Consider the following 15,713-nt stretch of genomic DNA (forward strand, 5'->3'; position numbering starts at 1 on the left):
TTTAAGGGTACATTTAAGTAGTGTTAAGTATATTCACATTGCACTATGTCTGGATGTTTTTTTCTATTTTTTGATTTTCCATTCGTTTTTAGTTTAATATTTTCCTCAATGTAAAGTAAAGATATTTTCATTGAAGAAAATTTGGAAAGTACTGATAAATATGAATTTAAAAAAGTATCATTATATCTCCAATCAGAAGCAACCACTTTAAAAATATTTTGGAATACATTTCTTTCCAGGGCAATTTTTAATGCACTATTTAAAAGAATTAATATTTTTTAAAATTCTTAATAATTTAATGGCTATACATCTTCCTCTAGTTGGATTTTAGGTTGACCCAGTTTCACTATTCTAAAAAATTGGTGTATATTTTTTGGCTTAAATATTTATGGTTATTTCTTTAGGAGAAATACTTGGAGTAAAGCACAAATATTTTTAGCCTTTTTATTTTTATTTTTATTTTTTTAAAAATATTTTTATTGGGGAATTGGGAGACGGGGAACAGTGTTGGGGAATTGGGGAAGGGGAACAGACAAGTTGCTGTCCTTTTGTTCTTCAGTCTAGTTGTGGAGAACATTGCTTCACTGGCTCAAGTTGGCACCATCATTGCGCTCTTCCCAGGCGAGGCAGATCAGTCACCTGCTTCTGGATGGCCGCTCACTGCAGCTGCTGGCTACTTATGCTGGCTGCTGGCTACACATGGTAGCCCATGGCAACCCACTGCCACAGGGGCTGTAGCCTACGCTGTCGCCGGCGACTCATGGCAGCCCAGCTCCAGGTTGAGCTGTTGTTCAGCATCTTAGCTGTGGAGGGCAGTGTCACTGGCCTTCATATGTGGGATCCAAACTGGGTCCCTCTGGCATCCCAAGCCAGTTCTTAACCATCGCGCCACTCTGCCAGCCCAGATATAACATTATCTTTAAATTCTTCCCAAAAGCTAGTTAAAAGATTGGACAAAATATTATGTTTTCTATGGAATGGATTTGTATGTTCCTTGTCAACAAGCAGGACCCACCTTTCCCTGGAAAATTCTCTGAGGAAGAAATCTCTAATTTCTTTTATCAGCCCACTATGGCAGGGGTAGCTAAGAGATTTCATCTTAGTTGGTCATTGGGTAGTATCTGCCTTTAGTACTGAGTATCGTGGTGGAATGCCCATCACTGTTAGATCCCTTTTTATTATCTAAATTAAATTCTTTTACTCCAGAATGGTATTTGAATGCATTTGAAGCATTTTAGTGACATTTTGTTTCCACGGTATTGTTTCTTGCACTTAATTTTAAACCGAAAGGAACTCTGTTTATCCTCAATTCTTAATATTTCTTATACTCATTCCACATTAATTTGGGCTATTATGAAGAGAATAATCCCTTTCTTTTCTAATTGTGGATTGGGAGGTATGAAAAATCAGCTAGAGGAATGGAATAGTTCAAAAGTATTTCTGAGTTATCTACAAATGCTTGAGAACTGAAAAAAATCATGGTCCCTCATGAGGACCCAGAGATATAACTGGGTGTCTGAATGTGAGCATCTATCTGTGAGTGTGCGTTTGTATACGTGTGGTCCCTGACAAATGTCTTGGGGCTTCAGGACACTCAGACTGGTCACAGGTTGAAGGTTAGTGGAGTGAGATCAGGATGGTTGAAGATCAGAGATAAAGTATAAAAAACACTAAACGCTGTGCTGATAATCACAAGGACTTAATAAAGAAGCAAAATAATGAAAAGGTGCTGGTGAATTATTGTAATTAATCCTTCAAGGTAATATAACTGGTTGACAGTGGAATTGGAACCAAAGTTTAGGTTTTTGATGCCAAATGCAGTGCTCTCTCCAGTGGAATGCATCAGCTTTGAGATTGCACTTTGGCAAAAAAAATGTGGCCATTGCAGTGGTTGATCCTGTGTAATGTCCCGTGAAGGCAGGACAGGGCTGAATATTACCCTACCCGAGAAAATGGTAAAAATATTGGGCATCTCCTAGAGGCATTGATTAAATTTTTTTTGGACCTCAAGGTGGATGACAGCAAAACACTTAGTAGCCAACTCCTCTGGATTTCCCAGGGGATTTTTATAGATTATGATGGTGAGTCATATTTTGAGTATGTACACTATGACTTGATTCCTCCATTTCTGTCTTTGCACAGGAGTCTTCAAAATGCCCCTAATCTTAGGAAATCTAAATTTGAATAGCTCATAATTATATAGCTGAGGACAGTTTTTTACTAATCAGTTTTCTAACCCCACTTGTTTAAAATTGAATGTCAAGTTTTCACCATTTTTAGGTTTTAATGATCAGTTTTCTGTGAGCAGGGTAATTTCCAGTTTCTCCCTCTCTGAACTATAAATACTATGCTGTTTTTGTAACCAGTCCGAGGCTCAGAGGTTGTGCTTCTGAAGCTTTTCTTGGAGTTTATGTTCAACCAAAAGTGTGAAAACTTAGGCAAAGCAATGAGTTTGCCTGATATCTAAGGACTCGGGTCCTTAGAATACAGTCTTTGTGGCATACAACAAATTTTTATGTTTTGACTATGGGACCCAGGCTTTGTTAAGCTAAATACCACTGCTCTGGCTATAGGAAGAGGTTTAGGGATGGATGACTCAGATATCCCAGTGAGTTTTATTGGGATTTATTTTTTGTCCTAAAAGTATCAGGAAAGAGATAGCTCTTTTTGGTAAGCTTTCCTAGCTGAAAGATGGCATATGCCTAGAAATACGAGCGGCCATCACTGCTATCCTGTGGGGACAACCTGCCTCAGAAGCAAATCAACAGAGAGGAAAGCAGAACTGAAATATGGGCAGAAAAAGGTGGAGTCTTGATCATATCCTTCAATCCAGCTATGCCTGAAGCCAATCCTGGCTTCAGATATCCTAGTTACATAAGCCAATGGTCCTATATGTCTAAAAACTTGTACAAGTTGGGTGTTTGTTACTTAAATAGGTGACAAACTTGCATTATTTCATTATCCTTATTATCCCCATTTTCTAGATAAGGAAGCTGAGACTCAGAAAGGTTAAGTGCTTTGCTTAATTTAACACAGCTGGAAAGTGGTGTGGCCTGGATTTGAGTTTGGGCTGTTTTCTATAGCTCGTGGTTTTTCTACAGCCTGATGGAAGTTCAGTGAGTACAGCTAACTGAGCTGGTGAACCCAGACCTTGACATCATCAAAAGGACAGGCACTGGCCCTCCTGTTTTACTAGCTTATGGGCAGGCCAATAACATTAGACACTTCAGGCTGGTGCACTCAGGATCAGACAAGCTAAACTTGGTCCTAGGATCTCATACTGCATTCCTAGCTGTTCTGGGAATCCCTTCTTATTTAGACTTCTTAACTTGCAGAAACCACTAACTGGGCTGAATCAGACCTAGCTGGCCTCCAGGTGGCCATGCTGCCACTGGGCAGACACAGATTCTTCCAGCAGAAACACTCCAGGAAGATGCACTCAGCTTTGAGATGCTGAAACTCCCACCTCCATTTCCTGAATCTTAGGAAAAAAGAGCAGAAGCTGTTCAAATGTGAGATAACAGTGTTTTTAATATTTAAGTAACAAAATATGCAAGTCAATATTCAATGCATATACAATAAAAGAGAGCAACAAAAAAATTACAAAGCACAATCTAACTACATGGGGACTTTCAAACAATTAAGTGTTGGATAGAGAATGTGTTCATTAAAAACCTAGCTGGGACACAACTCAGTACTTCAGACCTGACCAGGGCCTTTTTGGTGATAGGAGAGAGAGCTCATTGTGCCCCATGGCCTTGAATTCAAATCCTGAGACTCTTTAACAATCTCCATGCCCTAGATTGCTGAACTTCCTCCATTCAAACCCCTGTTTTCTTTAATTATTCATCCTTCATCCCATCTCAGACAATGTGTCCCGTGAGTACTCTATTTGCCTTGGCCTAAAACCAATTGCTGTCTCAGTGAGAAGGTTCTATTTTGACTCTTGGTGAACACACTTCTTTTCTGTTTAATGAGCCATGATCTTTCCCCAGATATAGTTTGTCCAGCCTAAAGACCCCTATGAATATTACCCATCTCCTTGGAGGTCACTTTCAAATGCACTATTGGTGTGAGAACTTTTTTCCTCAAATAATAAGCCAGTGGCCAAATTCCCCCTTTCAATGCTGCTCCCTGAATAGGTAGTTTAGAGACACTGCCCTTACTTTAGTTTCCCAGGGGGCCTATTCTGGCTCTAGTGCTGGGATAGAATTCTGGTGGCTTGGAAGGAGTTTAGGCTTTCTGTAGCAGTAATAAACGTAGGGAAGGTGTGTGGCTGCAAAGAGCTTTCAGTTCTTGAACATTCAATAGTCCAACTACTCTAGGTGAATTTATTGAAGAGAACATCTCCCAAAGTAACAAAGCTGACCAAAGTGCCAAGTAGGTCTACTGTAAACTGACAGTGGCCTATAGCCATGAAAGTGTGGACATGTGGCACTTGGCAATGTAACATTAAATTCAGGCTCATCATTTTTTTTATGTTTTGAAAGAACTAGTTTCAACTCATTTCCTAGGACCTGCTGTATTCCATTATTTGGTTTTTACATGGGTTACACTGACACTATCACTGTAATCAGAGTCATGGAGAACTCAAAGGAAATTAGGATCAGTAAGCATTTTATGAAATTTGGACTTAAATGTGATTTTTACAAAGTACAATATAGACAACATCAAAGCAATTATTTTTTTCATTTTCTTCTATCCATGTGTGGGAGTGAGGCTAATTCACAGAGACAGTGCATCATTTTACTGATACATTATTTATTCTAACTATAGTATACCAAATATATTTAGATTATGAAAAGAAAAAAAAATCCTCTTCTCATTCCTCTTGGGACACTTTCTGGCCTCTGACAGAAAGAAGACCTGCAGTGGAGAGCTCAGGAAACTCCTGGGAGAGGAATTAGCAGATGCCAAAAGAAATGGAAAGGCTTGGTTTCCTCAAACTGAAGTCACTTTGGTCCCAGTAACGTTTAAGATCACAGTGTAAGAAAACTCAGATAATGAGCCGGAGATATCACAAATATCTTTCTCCTCTTACCTCATCTTCAATTAGTGTTTATTAGTAGCCAAGTTGGGGGGGAGGTGGCAACAATCTAATAGCAGAAAATGATGTCTTTTGACTGACTCTGTTTTTTTCTTTTCAGAATTGTTCTAGGGGATGAGTTGAGAAATAGATCATCATTGGGCTGTTGGCTAAAGGAGGAGGGAGAGTCTGATTAAATCATCCAAGTGTCTGATAGGAATTCAAACCACATTTTATCATTAGGTTAGGGAGGTTATATTAAAAAAAGAAATAGAGAATTGGAAATGTGAGCTGTTGCCTCTAGTTTATATCTGATAACTGTTTTGTGATGGAACATCGAGAGACAGAGACATGAGGCTAAGACCATGTGGCCTCACCGCAGGTGAAATCAAGGCTCTCCTAACTTCCAGCTGTGAGTCACAAGCAATCAGGAATCAAGGTAAAATGTCCTTGTTTGGGGGGTGAGCTCTCATGGGGGGTTTCTTCTGTCCATGCCAAGGTGTCTTGGAGCACTACACGTAGTCGTACTTGGAAGGATGAGATTGTACTTCGTCCTCTGTGTGGGCACCCCCATCATATATCCTCTTGTTTTTGGTGTTGGGCCCAAAGCCAGTGCTAGCCTTGAAGCCTCCGGACTTGTAGGCCACATTGTGGCCCGAGGCATGATAAGACACGGCTTTGTAGCTGAAAGAAAAAGAAATGTTTCATGACCATAGATGTATTTGGCAGGAGGAAAAATCACCTCATTTACCCTGGAATGTTTCAGTTTCAGCACTGAAAGTCCAGTGTCCCAGGAAACCCTTAGTACTGGGCAAACTGAGATGATTGGTCAGTCTAGGCTTTGGGACATTGGTTTTCTGCCTCTTCAGTGGAGCAGAATTTCTTGCTTTGTATTAGAGCTGGTAGTTAGTGACTAGTGAGTTCCTTCTGTTAATTAATTAAAGTGAAGTGGAACCAGAAACAATGTCCAGGGGGAACTTGGTTATGCCAAAGAATCATAAAATTTGTGAGCTGGAAGGTGCCTACATGCAGGCCATCTACTCTAATCTGCTCAGTTTATGGATAAGGTAACAGAGGTCCAGAGAAGGTAAATGGTTTTCTAGGGGTCACAAGGCTAGTTAGCAGTAGAACCAGACTGGGATCTAGGTCTTTCAACTCTGGTCCATTTATGGAGTTACAGCAGGCTTTCTCAGCAGCAGTACTACTGACACTTAGAACGATGCTTTTTTGTTGTGGGGGCCTGCCTGTGTATTGTAGGATGGTTAGCAACACCCTTGGCCTCCACCCACCAAATGCCAGTATTACCTGTCCCCCCACACTTCAAGTTGTTAACAATCAAAGTATCTTCAGATGTTACTGATATCCCCTTGGGGACAAATTGCTCCCAGCTGAGAGCCATTGAATTAAAGACTATTGGAGCCAGAGGGAACCCACATGGATGTTTTTTTCCCTTCAAATAGGATCACACCTAGGCTCCTTATAAAAGAGAAGGTTCTTGATCTTTTAGTCAACAATGTTATTCCATATACCTACACTGATCATTCTGGTTGCAAATGATATGTCAAAAAAGACTTGGATCAAACATCTGATTGCATTGGGATGGGGGACTCACTTGGTTTCCTCAGGCACCAGGCCCCGGCAGGCGATGCACATCATCACACCCCCAATTAGCGTGAGGCCTCCAGCTACCCAGCCCACGAACAGAGCCGAACCGAAGGTGTACCTGAGAGGGGAGATGATGGCTTTGAATGTGGTTGACTCAACTCTCCAGGCTCCACCCACTGCACCTGGCCATGCCCGTCCCCTCTGTTCCGCCTTTGGATTCTACACCTATCCCTGCCCATACCCTCTGAACACATACTCCTTTGAGTCACAGCCAACTGAATCAGGTGCTGTGGAGAATAGCACTGGGACTTATGCTAGTCATCAGAACAGCAGCGGTTTCTTGGGCCTGTAGGATCACTGAGGCATAACATTAATTATAAATCTCTAATTTCAGAGAAACATCTCAGGAAATCCCCCTCCCCTCCTTACTACCAAAGGGAAATGTCTTGAAGGTTTGGCCAGAGACGTTTGAGAGATATGGAATCAGTCTCAAGTTATTATTTCTGAAGGAAGTTTGCTCTCCTGAGTTCTTACTGTGGGCCAAGAAGCCTTCATCTCACTTGCCTCAAGTAGCCCTGGCAACCATCCTTGTAGGTAGGAGTACTGTCTTCAGAAAGAACTAAGTTGAAATGACTGTTTTACAGATGAGGAAATGAAAGCTCAGAGAGGTTAATTAACTTGTCCAAAGACTCAGGAAGGACATGGCATTGCCAGGATTCAAATTCAGGCCACTCTGCCTCCATAGCCCTCCCTGTTAATCATTCAACTATACTATCCTCTTTGCTTGAGGAACATGGCCCCCTTACTCACCTTAGACACTCTTAGTCAAGGTTAGCAAATTTATAGGCTTACCTGGGACAGGTAAGAAACATAAATGACTAAAGTGGGGTGGGTATAAAAATATATTTCACTTTCTTAACTCTACTATATGGGGGGGTGGGGGAACCATAAACATGATGATAATGACCTGAGAGTGGTGGGGACTTGGCAAAGTGGAGACTCTGAGCCCCCAGCTGCCTCTCAGCTGCAGAGAGTGTTGCCCTATGAGAATGAGGGCCCAGTGCTGCCAGATCTTCTGATTTTCTTTCCTTTTTTCTTTTTTTTTTTACAAGAAGGTGGAAAAACAGGTGTGTGTGTGTGTGTGTGTGTGTGTGTGCGTGCATGCGCGCGCGCGCGCGCGCACGCTATGAAATCTCCTAGTAGCAGGTACGAATGGCGTGCTGCCCAGGTCCCCTCTGACCCTTGAACCATTTCCGTGTCTCTCCACCAGCTCCTGTGTTCTTTTGCCTTTACCTGCTGGTCCCTGTGACTCTCCCGGGGTTCTGGCTTTGGTTCAGCCACTGGAGTCACTTTGCCCTCGTGCACAGAGGCTGGCTGGTGCCGAAGTATGAAAGTTCGGAGTTAAGACCCCACAGCTGCCTAGGATGAGGCTCAGCCCAAGACTTCATCTGAGAGCACCCTCTTGCCTGTCCTGCTTGCCCCACGCCCTCACCAGTCTTCCATTCCTTAGTCAATCAGTCACACACGGATCATCAGGATGTTGTTTCTAAGTAACCCAAACTACGACACTTCTAATTTTTAAAAGTTGGTGATTAATTCGGGTTATAAAATGAAATGTTCAAAACATTCAAAACACCTTGCAAGCTGTGTACAGGATGAGGACGGACAGTTTATACCTCTGATCCAGGGCTTAGGCTCTGCCAATGTTACATTCAACATAGCAGTGCAGAGTCCAGGGGCAGGAGGAGGGGACGCTGGGTCCAAATGGGGCACCAGAACCAAGGCCCCATCGATTAACTGCCAAGATCTTTCTTGGCACCTGTACTGTCTTGTGTGTCTTCTGGGTGGAGAAAGTGAGAAGAAAGAGAAAAACTGCTGCCCATCCATGGAGGACATTTAGCAGGCCTCTCAGAATCCTCTGGTCTCAATCTCAGGGCTGAAGTTGCCTGCCCAAGGGACAGGGGCAGGTTCTAGGGACATGCTTTGAAAGAGTGATGGCATGCATCAGTGCTGGGTGCCAGGTGGCAGGTGGCTCCTCTGGGCAGGGACAGTGACACTAGGCACCTAGAAGCTCTGGACAAGGTGGGCTCTTCTAAGTAGGGTGAGCAACCATCCAGATTTGCCCATGACAGAGGAGCTTTCCAGGATATGGGACTTCCTGTGCTAAAGCTGGGCAAGTCCCAGGTAAACTGGGATGAGTTGGTCTGTTTACTTCTAAGTTGCTCTTATAACCAAGAAACCTTGGGAGGACCATGGACATGGATGAGGGCAGCTATGAGAATCACTTCCTTTCCATTTTTGAAACAAAGCAGGGACATGGATAGGGACTGAAGTTTCAAGGAGCCAGAGAGCAAATGGGTTTATCACATTCTTACATCCTGTCTGTATCCCATGATGCTGTGGCTGGAAAAACACCACATGTCTCTTCTTAAGTATAATATTTATATCACCCTCCCAGAACAAGATCTTTCTCCTTCAGGAATTTGCTGCTGCTTCTTGCTATGAGAAATGTCCCTTTGAAGTGGCTAAATGAATACACGTGTTGGAACTGCTTTTCCATCTTTTAAAAATTCTACCTTCCTTCAGACACCAAATTATAGTGGGGTTTTATCTCCTTCTGCTAGACCACAACCTCCATGAGAACAAGGACCTTGTCTTTATCCCCCGCACTTCGAACAGTTCCTGGCCCATAGCAGGTGCTCAATGCATTTATAGAATGAATGAATTAATGAAAGAGAGAAAGAGGCAGCTGTACAAGGATGAAACATTACTTTTCTCACCTATACTGCACCTTGCTCATTTCTGTTCAAGCTTTTACCTGTCCCTAGCTAGGTTCCCGTCATGGACTGGAGATGTGGTTTGATGCTCATTTACATGCCTTGGTTAACAGTGCCTGTTTCATTGCCACCACAATGGGGCTTGTGTAAGAGTGTTAGATAAATACTGTGAGCTGTCACAGTATTTCAATGCAAATGTCAGATCAGCCTCCAGTCATATCACCAAGGATATTTCACTGAAATGAAGGTTAGAATTTACAGATCATTGTTGATTTAAGATAGCATGGTTGCCTCTGATAAATTTTTGCTATTTCAGGCACTGACAGTCACATTAGGCATATGTGTTTAATCGGATTTTTGCAACAATATTCACCATGGAATCCTGAGGCCTAGATTAGGAGGTTACCTGGTTTGAACGGTCTGCACCATCCCACCCAGGCCGGTGTACATGCCGGCTGTAGACATCCAGAAGTTAGTAACCAGCATGTTGGCAAACACAGACACTCCGGCGATGGCACAAAGACCTATGGACCAAGAACAAAAAAGCTCCAGAGCCAGCTTTAATGGGATCACAATGTTTCTGAGGCAACGTATGCTTAAATGAGTTAGACGAGATATGAAATATAGGGATATTCCATTCCTATAACAGATGGTCTATCCAAGCACTGATTATTGAATTCCCACTATGTACTAGACACTGTGCTAGGTGCTTAGACTCTCTAATTGTGGAAGGATTTGTATATTCGCAGAAAGATTTTTCATGCATCTTGGGATCAATGATTAATAGTACAAATATCAGGGGCTTGGTCCTTTGAAAATGTCAAGAGCTCTTCCCTTGAAGTCATTTTCTAGAGTCTTACCAAAATCATGCCTTTAAGGGGTTGAATCACGTGACTACCTTAGGGTTGGGAATCTCTTATAACGAGACTGGGGTGGCAGCTAAGAGGTGAACCTAGCACCCATGATAATTCTGTAGAGTGTAACTGGGCCTTAATCTTAGACCTTGAATCTCAGTGTGCAAAGCTCTGAACTATGTTTAAACTATGCTCAGTAGGGAGAGGATGTGTTTCCTCTGCCAGAATGATTTTGCTTTGACATTACCAGAAGCACATTTGAGAGCAGGAGCCCCAGGCTCCTTGTTTACCTGCAATAATGAACATGATCCCGGAGGTCAGTGTCATTTTGGCCTTGGCGGAGTCCTCCATGCTACCAATGCGGATACACTTCAGGGCGAAGATGGACACCAGGACGCCAATGGCACCCAGGACAATCCCCACGACCATCAGGGCTCGCACTGCCTGCAGCATGGCTGCGGGGCAAGGGACAAGATACAAGAAGACAGACAAGGCCACTTCAGCATTACTGATCAGGTCCTGGTTTAATAAAAACAAGTAACCACAACCAACCAGCACCAAACTTCTGAGAAATAGGATCCATAAACCGTGAACCTTGTCATTGTCAAAAGATGTGGAATTGCGGGAAATGCAAAACTGTTGCTTACAACCCTCCGATTGATGAAGGACATGCATGCAGGTGTCTCAAGAATGAGAAAATTATGGACAATTAGAGTTGGGAGGGTCAATGGAATTTATTTCAATTCCTTACTTTTTTCAATTTATTTTTCTTTTTAAATTTATTTTAATATTTTTAAAATTAAAATATAGCTAACATACAATGTTATATTAGTTTCTGAAGTATACCATAGTTATTCGACATTTATATGCCTAAAAAAGTGCTCACCATGATAAGTCCAGCAAACATCTGACACTGTACCATGCTATCACAATATTATTGACTATATTTCCTATGCTGTACATTACATCCCCATGACTTATTTGTTTTATACCTGGAAATTTGGACCTCTTATTCTCCTTCAGCTTTCCCCCCATTTAAAAAATTTTCAATTACAGTTGACATTCAATATTATTTTATATTAATTTTTGGTGTACAGCACAGTGGTTAGACAATTATATAATTTAAGAAATGATCCCCTGACTGATCTAGTGCTCACCTGGCACTATACATAGTTATCACCATAAGATTGACTATATTCCCTAAGCTTTACTTTACATCCCCATGACTATCTTATAACTATTAGTTTGTATTTCTTAATCCCTTCACTTTTTTCACCCTGCTTCCAGCCTCCCTCCCATCTATCACCCTAACAAATCTAGTACCCATCTGACACCATACATAGTTATTACAATATTATTGACTATATTCCGTATGCATTCCCATGATTACCATGTAACAACAAATTTGTACTTCTTAATCCCTTTCCCTTTTTTACTAACCCCTAACCCCCTACCATCTGGCAACCATCCAAATATTATCTCTTTATCTGATAATATTTATCAGTTTAAACTTATATTATCTATCAGTTTGTTTCTGTTTAGTTTGTTTATTTTGTTCTTTAGATTTAATATATAAGTAAAATCACACTACATCTGTTTTTCTGTGTCTGACATATCATACTAAGCCCAATACCCTCCAGGTCCATCCATGTCATCACAGATGGCAAGAAGACATTCCTTCCCTGGTCGAGCAATATTCTATTGTATGTATGTACCACCTCCTCTTTATCCATTCTTCCATCAAAAGACTCCCAGACTGCCTCCATATCTTGCCATTGTAAACAATACTGCAAACATATGGATGCACACGTTCTCTCAAAGTAGCAGTTTGGGTTTCTTCAGATAAATACACTGAAGTGGAATTACTGGGTCCTTCTTTGTCTCTTGTTATAACCTTTGTTTTAAAGCCTATTTTGTCTGGTATAAGTATTGCTACCCCAGGTTTATTTGTTTTTCATTTCCATTTTAATGAAATATATTTTTCCATCCCTTTACTTTCCATCTGGGTTGTGTCAATCTTACATGAGTCTCTCATAGGCAGCATATGTAAGAGTTTGTTTACTTATCCATTCAGTCCTCCTATGTCTTTTAGTGGAGCATTTAATCCATTTACATTAAAACTAATTGCTGATAGACATGTAGCTATTGCCATTTTATAATTCATAATTTTGGTCTTTTTTTTTTCCATCTTGAAGAAGTCCTTCTAACATTCCTTGTAATACTGGTTGGTGATAATGAACTTCTTTAGTTTTTTCTTGTCTAGGAAGATCTTTATCTGTCCTTTGATGCTAAATGATAGCTTTGCTGGGTAGAGTAAACTTGGTTGTAGGTCCTTGATTTTCGTCACATTGAATATTTTGTTCGAATTCCTTCTGGCCTGCAGATTTGTTGAGAAATCAGCTGACAATCTTATGGGAGCTCTCTTATAAGTTATTAGTTGCCTTTATGTTGCTGCTTTTAGGATTCTCTCTTTGTCTTTAACCTTTGCCATTTTAATTATAATGTGTCTTGGTGTGGGCCTGTTTGGGTTCATTCTGTTTGGGACTCTCTGCACTTCCTGGACTTGTATGTCTATTTTCTTTCCAGGTTAGGAAAGTTTTCAGTCAATTATTTCTTCAAATAGGTTCTCAATCCCTTGCTTTCTCTCTTTTCTTTCTGGTACCCCTATGATGTTAATGTTGTTACCCTTGATGTTGTCCCAGAGGTCTCTTAAACTGTCCTCATTTTTAAAAATTCTTTTTTCCTTTTGCTGTTCCAATTAGGTATTTTCTGCTACCTTGTCTTCCAAATAGCTGATTTGATCACCTGCTTCATCTAGTCTGCTGGTAATTCCTTTTAGTGTATTGTTCATTTCAGTAATTGTATTCTTCACTTCTGACTGGTTGTTATTTTATGGTTTCTATGTCCTTTTTATGCTTGCTATTTCTCTGTTGAAGTTCTCACTAAATTCCTTGAACATCCTTATAACAAGTGTTTTGAACTCTATCTCTGGTAGGTTGTTCGCCTCCATTTTGTTTAGTTCTGTTTTTCTGGAGTTTTCTCCTGTTCTTTCACTTGGGATGTATTGCTTTGTTTCCTCATTTTGGCTGCCTACTGGTGTTTGTTTCTATGTGTTAGGTAGATCTTCTATGTTTCCCAGTCTTGGCCGGCTGGCCTTATGTAGTAGGTGTCATATGGGGCCCTGGCACAGTCTCCCTAGTCACTTGCTCTAGGTACTCCAGGAATATCCCTTGTGTGGGTTGTGCGTGCCCTTCTGTTATAGTTGAGTCTTGATTGCTATTGGCACATCAGTGAGTGGGATTTACCCTCAGGCTGATTAGCTATGGGGTTTGGCCACATTCACATTTTACAGGCTGCTGTGTGGGAGGTTTGCTCCACTGAGTTGGATTCACTCCAGTGGGCTCTGGTGCCTGTTGAGACTGCCCTTTGTGTGTGCCACTTGTGGAGCTAATTGGGTGGTGCTCTGCTGTGGTCTGAAGCCAACCTCCAAGTATGTTGGTCCTGGGGCCTCTTGTGAGGGGCTCCAGTGCAGGCCCAGGTCACTCACTGTCTGTGATTGGCTGGGCTACCTGGTAGGAGCTACAAAGCAATCCACAGTTATTCACTGCCTGTGCTAACTCTGGAGGTGCGTGAGAGAGGTCACGCTGTGAACTGAGGACAGTTGGCACCAGTACTGGGCCTGCTCCACAAAAAGCCAGGACACCCCGTAGCCTGCTGCCACCTGCTGGCTCCCTTAAGGTTCAGCCCCTGATAAAGCCTTGTGCGGTACATAAGTTGGGTGAGGTAGGGTTTTAGGGAGTCACTAGAGTGGGAAGAATTGTGGTCAACAGATTAATGTAGACTGGCGGTGAGCCTGGAGCTACTCAGCAAAAGTCTCAGAGCACACCATGGCCAGCTGCCACCCACCAGGGTCCTGCAGATTCCGATAGTTTTTCAAGAAAGGGTGCAATACAGGTGGGGCTGGCTGCTCTCGGAGAAAGTGCCTCAGGTGTTGAGCAAGTTGGGTGCAGTGGGTCCCAATGAGTCAGCAAGGTGGAGCAGCAGAGCTCAACAGACCAATCAGATTCAGATTTGGCTTTGTGGGGATGGGCTCATCACAGGAAAGATGGTACCTACCTGCAGGCTGCATGGGAGGAGGCCCCCTCGAAGGAGAAATGGCAACTGTCCTCCAGCCCTTGCTTTGAAGCCACACATCTCAGTCTGCCCTCCCGTATGCTTTCAATGCCCCCTGAGTTACTGTCCTTTTGCCGGAGCCCAAGATGAGTGCCTGTGAGTGAAAGAGTCTGTGCCTGGGCCCTTTAAGAGGATGTCTGGGTTTCCTGCAGCCTTCCATCCCACCAGATGGATGGAATCCCCACTGTCTTGCACAGTTAGATGTTGTGGGGGCTGCTCTTCCCGGCACCAGTAATCTGGGCTGGTGAGGCCGATGTGGGGCTGGGGTCTCACATTCCTCTGGGGGAAACCTCCATGGCTAAGATATCCATCCCGGTTCTCAACTACCATACGGAGGTTTGGGGCCAGCTTGTTTCACGTTTCCACCCCTCCTACCAGTCTCGATATGGCTTCTTTTTTATAATCTTAGTTATAAAACTTCTGTTTAGCCAGACTTCAGATGGTTCTTCAGGTTGATTGATCTATAATTTAGTTGTAATTTTAATGTGTTCATGAAAGGAAGCAGGCATACGAGGTCTGACAATTAAGTTCGCGAACGTGTTGTAATGATGTTGCTAACCTTTTTTGATATCAGAGGGATTATTCATTCTGAATTCGTACCAACTAGACAAACAGTTAACCAAGTTTACTATTTGGAAATGCTGAAAGGCTGCATGAAAAAGTTAGATTACCTGAACTTTTCACCAACAATTCATGGCTCCTACATCACAACAATGCACCAGCTAAACATGGCACTGTCTGTGAGGGAGTTTTTAGCCAGTAAACAAATAACTGTATTGGAACATCCTCCCCACTCACCTGATCTGGCCCCCAATGACTTCTTTCTTTACCCGAAGATAAAGAAAATGTTGAAAGGAAGACATTTTGATGATATTCAGGATATCATGTGTCATATGACGACAGCTCTGATGGCCATTCCAGAAAAAGACATAAAAAATTGCTTTGAAGGGTGGACTAGGCACTGGTGTTGGGGCATAGCTTCCCAAGGGGAGTACTTCAAAGGTGACTATAGTGATATTCAGTAACGAGATATGTAGCACTTTTTCTAGGATGAGTTTGTGAACTTAATTGTCCAACCTTGTAGTGTTTCTCTACTCTGCCATCTTGGATCTCTCCTTTTCAATTCCTAATTTTAAAGCTTGATATTCTGGGTTTCAGGAAGGGAAAATGGCTTAACTAAGATGACATTAAAAATGATTGATAGAGCTTATAGTAAAACTGTATTGCTTTGATTTCTAGCACAAACATTTTCTCTTTCTAGTCTTTTCATATAGGCTC

At 42.1% G+C, this 15,713-nt stretch overlaps 1 protein-coding gene across 3 annotated transcripts in view; it reads right to left on the reverse strand.

Moving 5' to 3' along the window:
• Positions 1-3,511: 3,511 nt before the first annotated feature.
• Positions 3,512-15,713, reverse strand: part of CLDN18 (claudin 18) — a 29,651-nt gene continuing 17,449 nt past the window's right edge. For 2 of the 3 annotated variants that reach the window (XM_019632163.1, XM_019632162.1), the window contains exons 2-5: positions 10,553-10,717; positions 9,815-9,932; positions 6,639-6,749; positions 3,512-5,710 (exon numbers count right to left, since the gene is read on the reverse strand). In XM_019632163.1, coding sequence (XP_019487708.1) covers positions 5,539-5,710; positions 6,639-6,749; positions 9,815-9,932; positions 10,553-10,717 — 566 coding nt within the window. In that variant the 3' untranslated portion in view covers positions 3,512-5,538. The remainder of the gene's footprint in view (positions 5,711-6,638; positions 6,750-9,814; positions 9,933-10,552; positions 10,718-15,713) is intronic. The other variant, XM_019632164.1, reaches the window with a different exon arrangement.

This window comes from Hipposideros armiger, unplaced genomic scaffold (assembly GCF_001890085.2).
Source record: "Hipposideros armiger isolate ML-2016 unplaced genomic scaffold, ASM189008v1 scaffold_1093, whole genome shotgun sequence".
Lineage (NCBI taxonomy): Eukaryota > Metazoa > Chordata > Mammalia > Chiroptera > Hipposideridae > Hipposideros > Hipposideros armiger.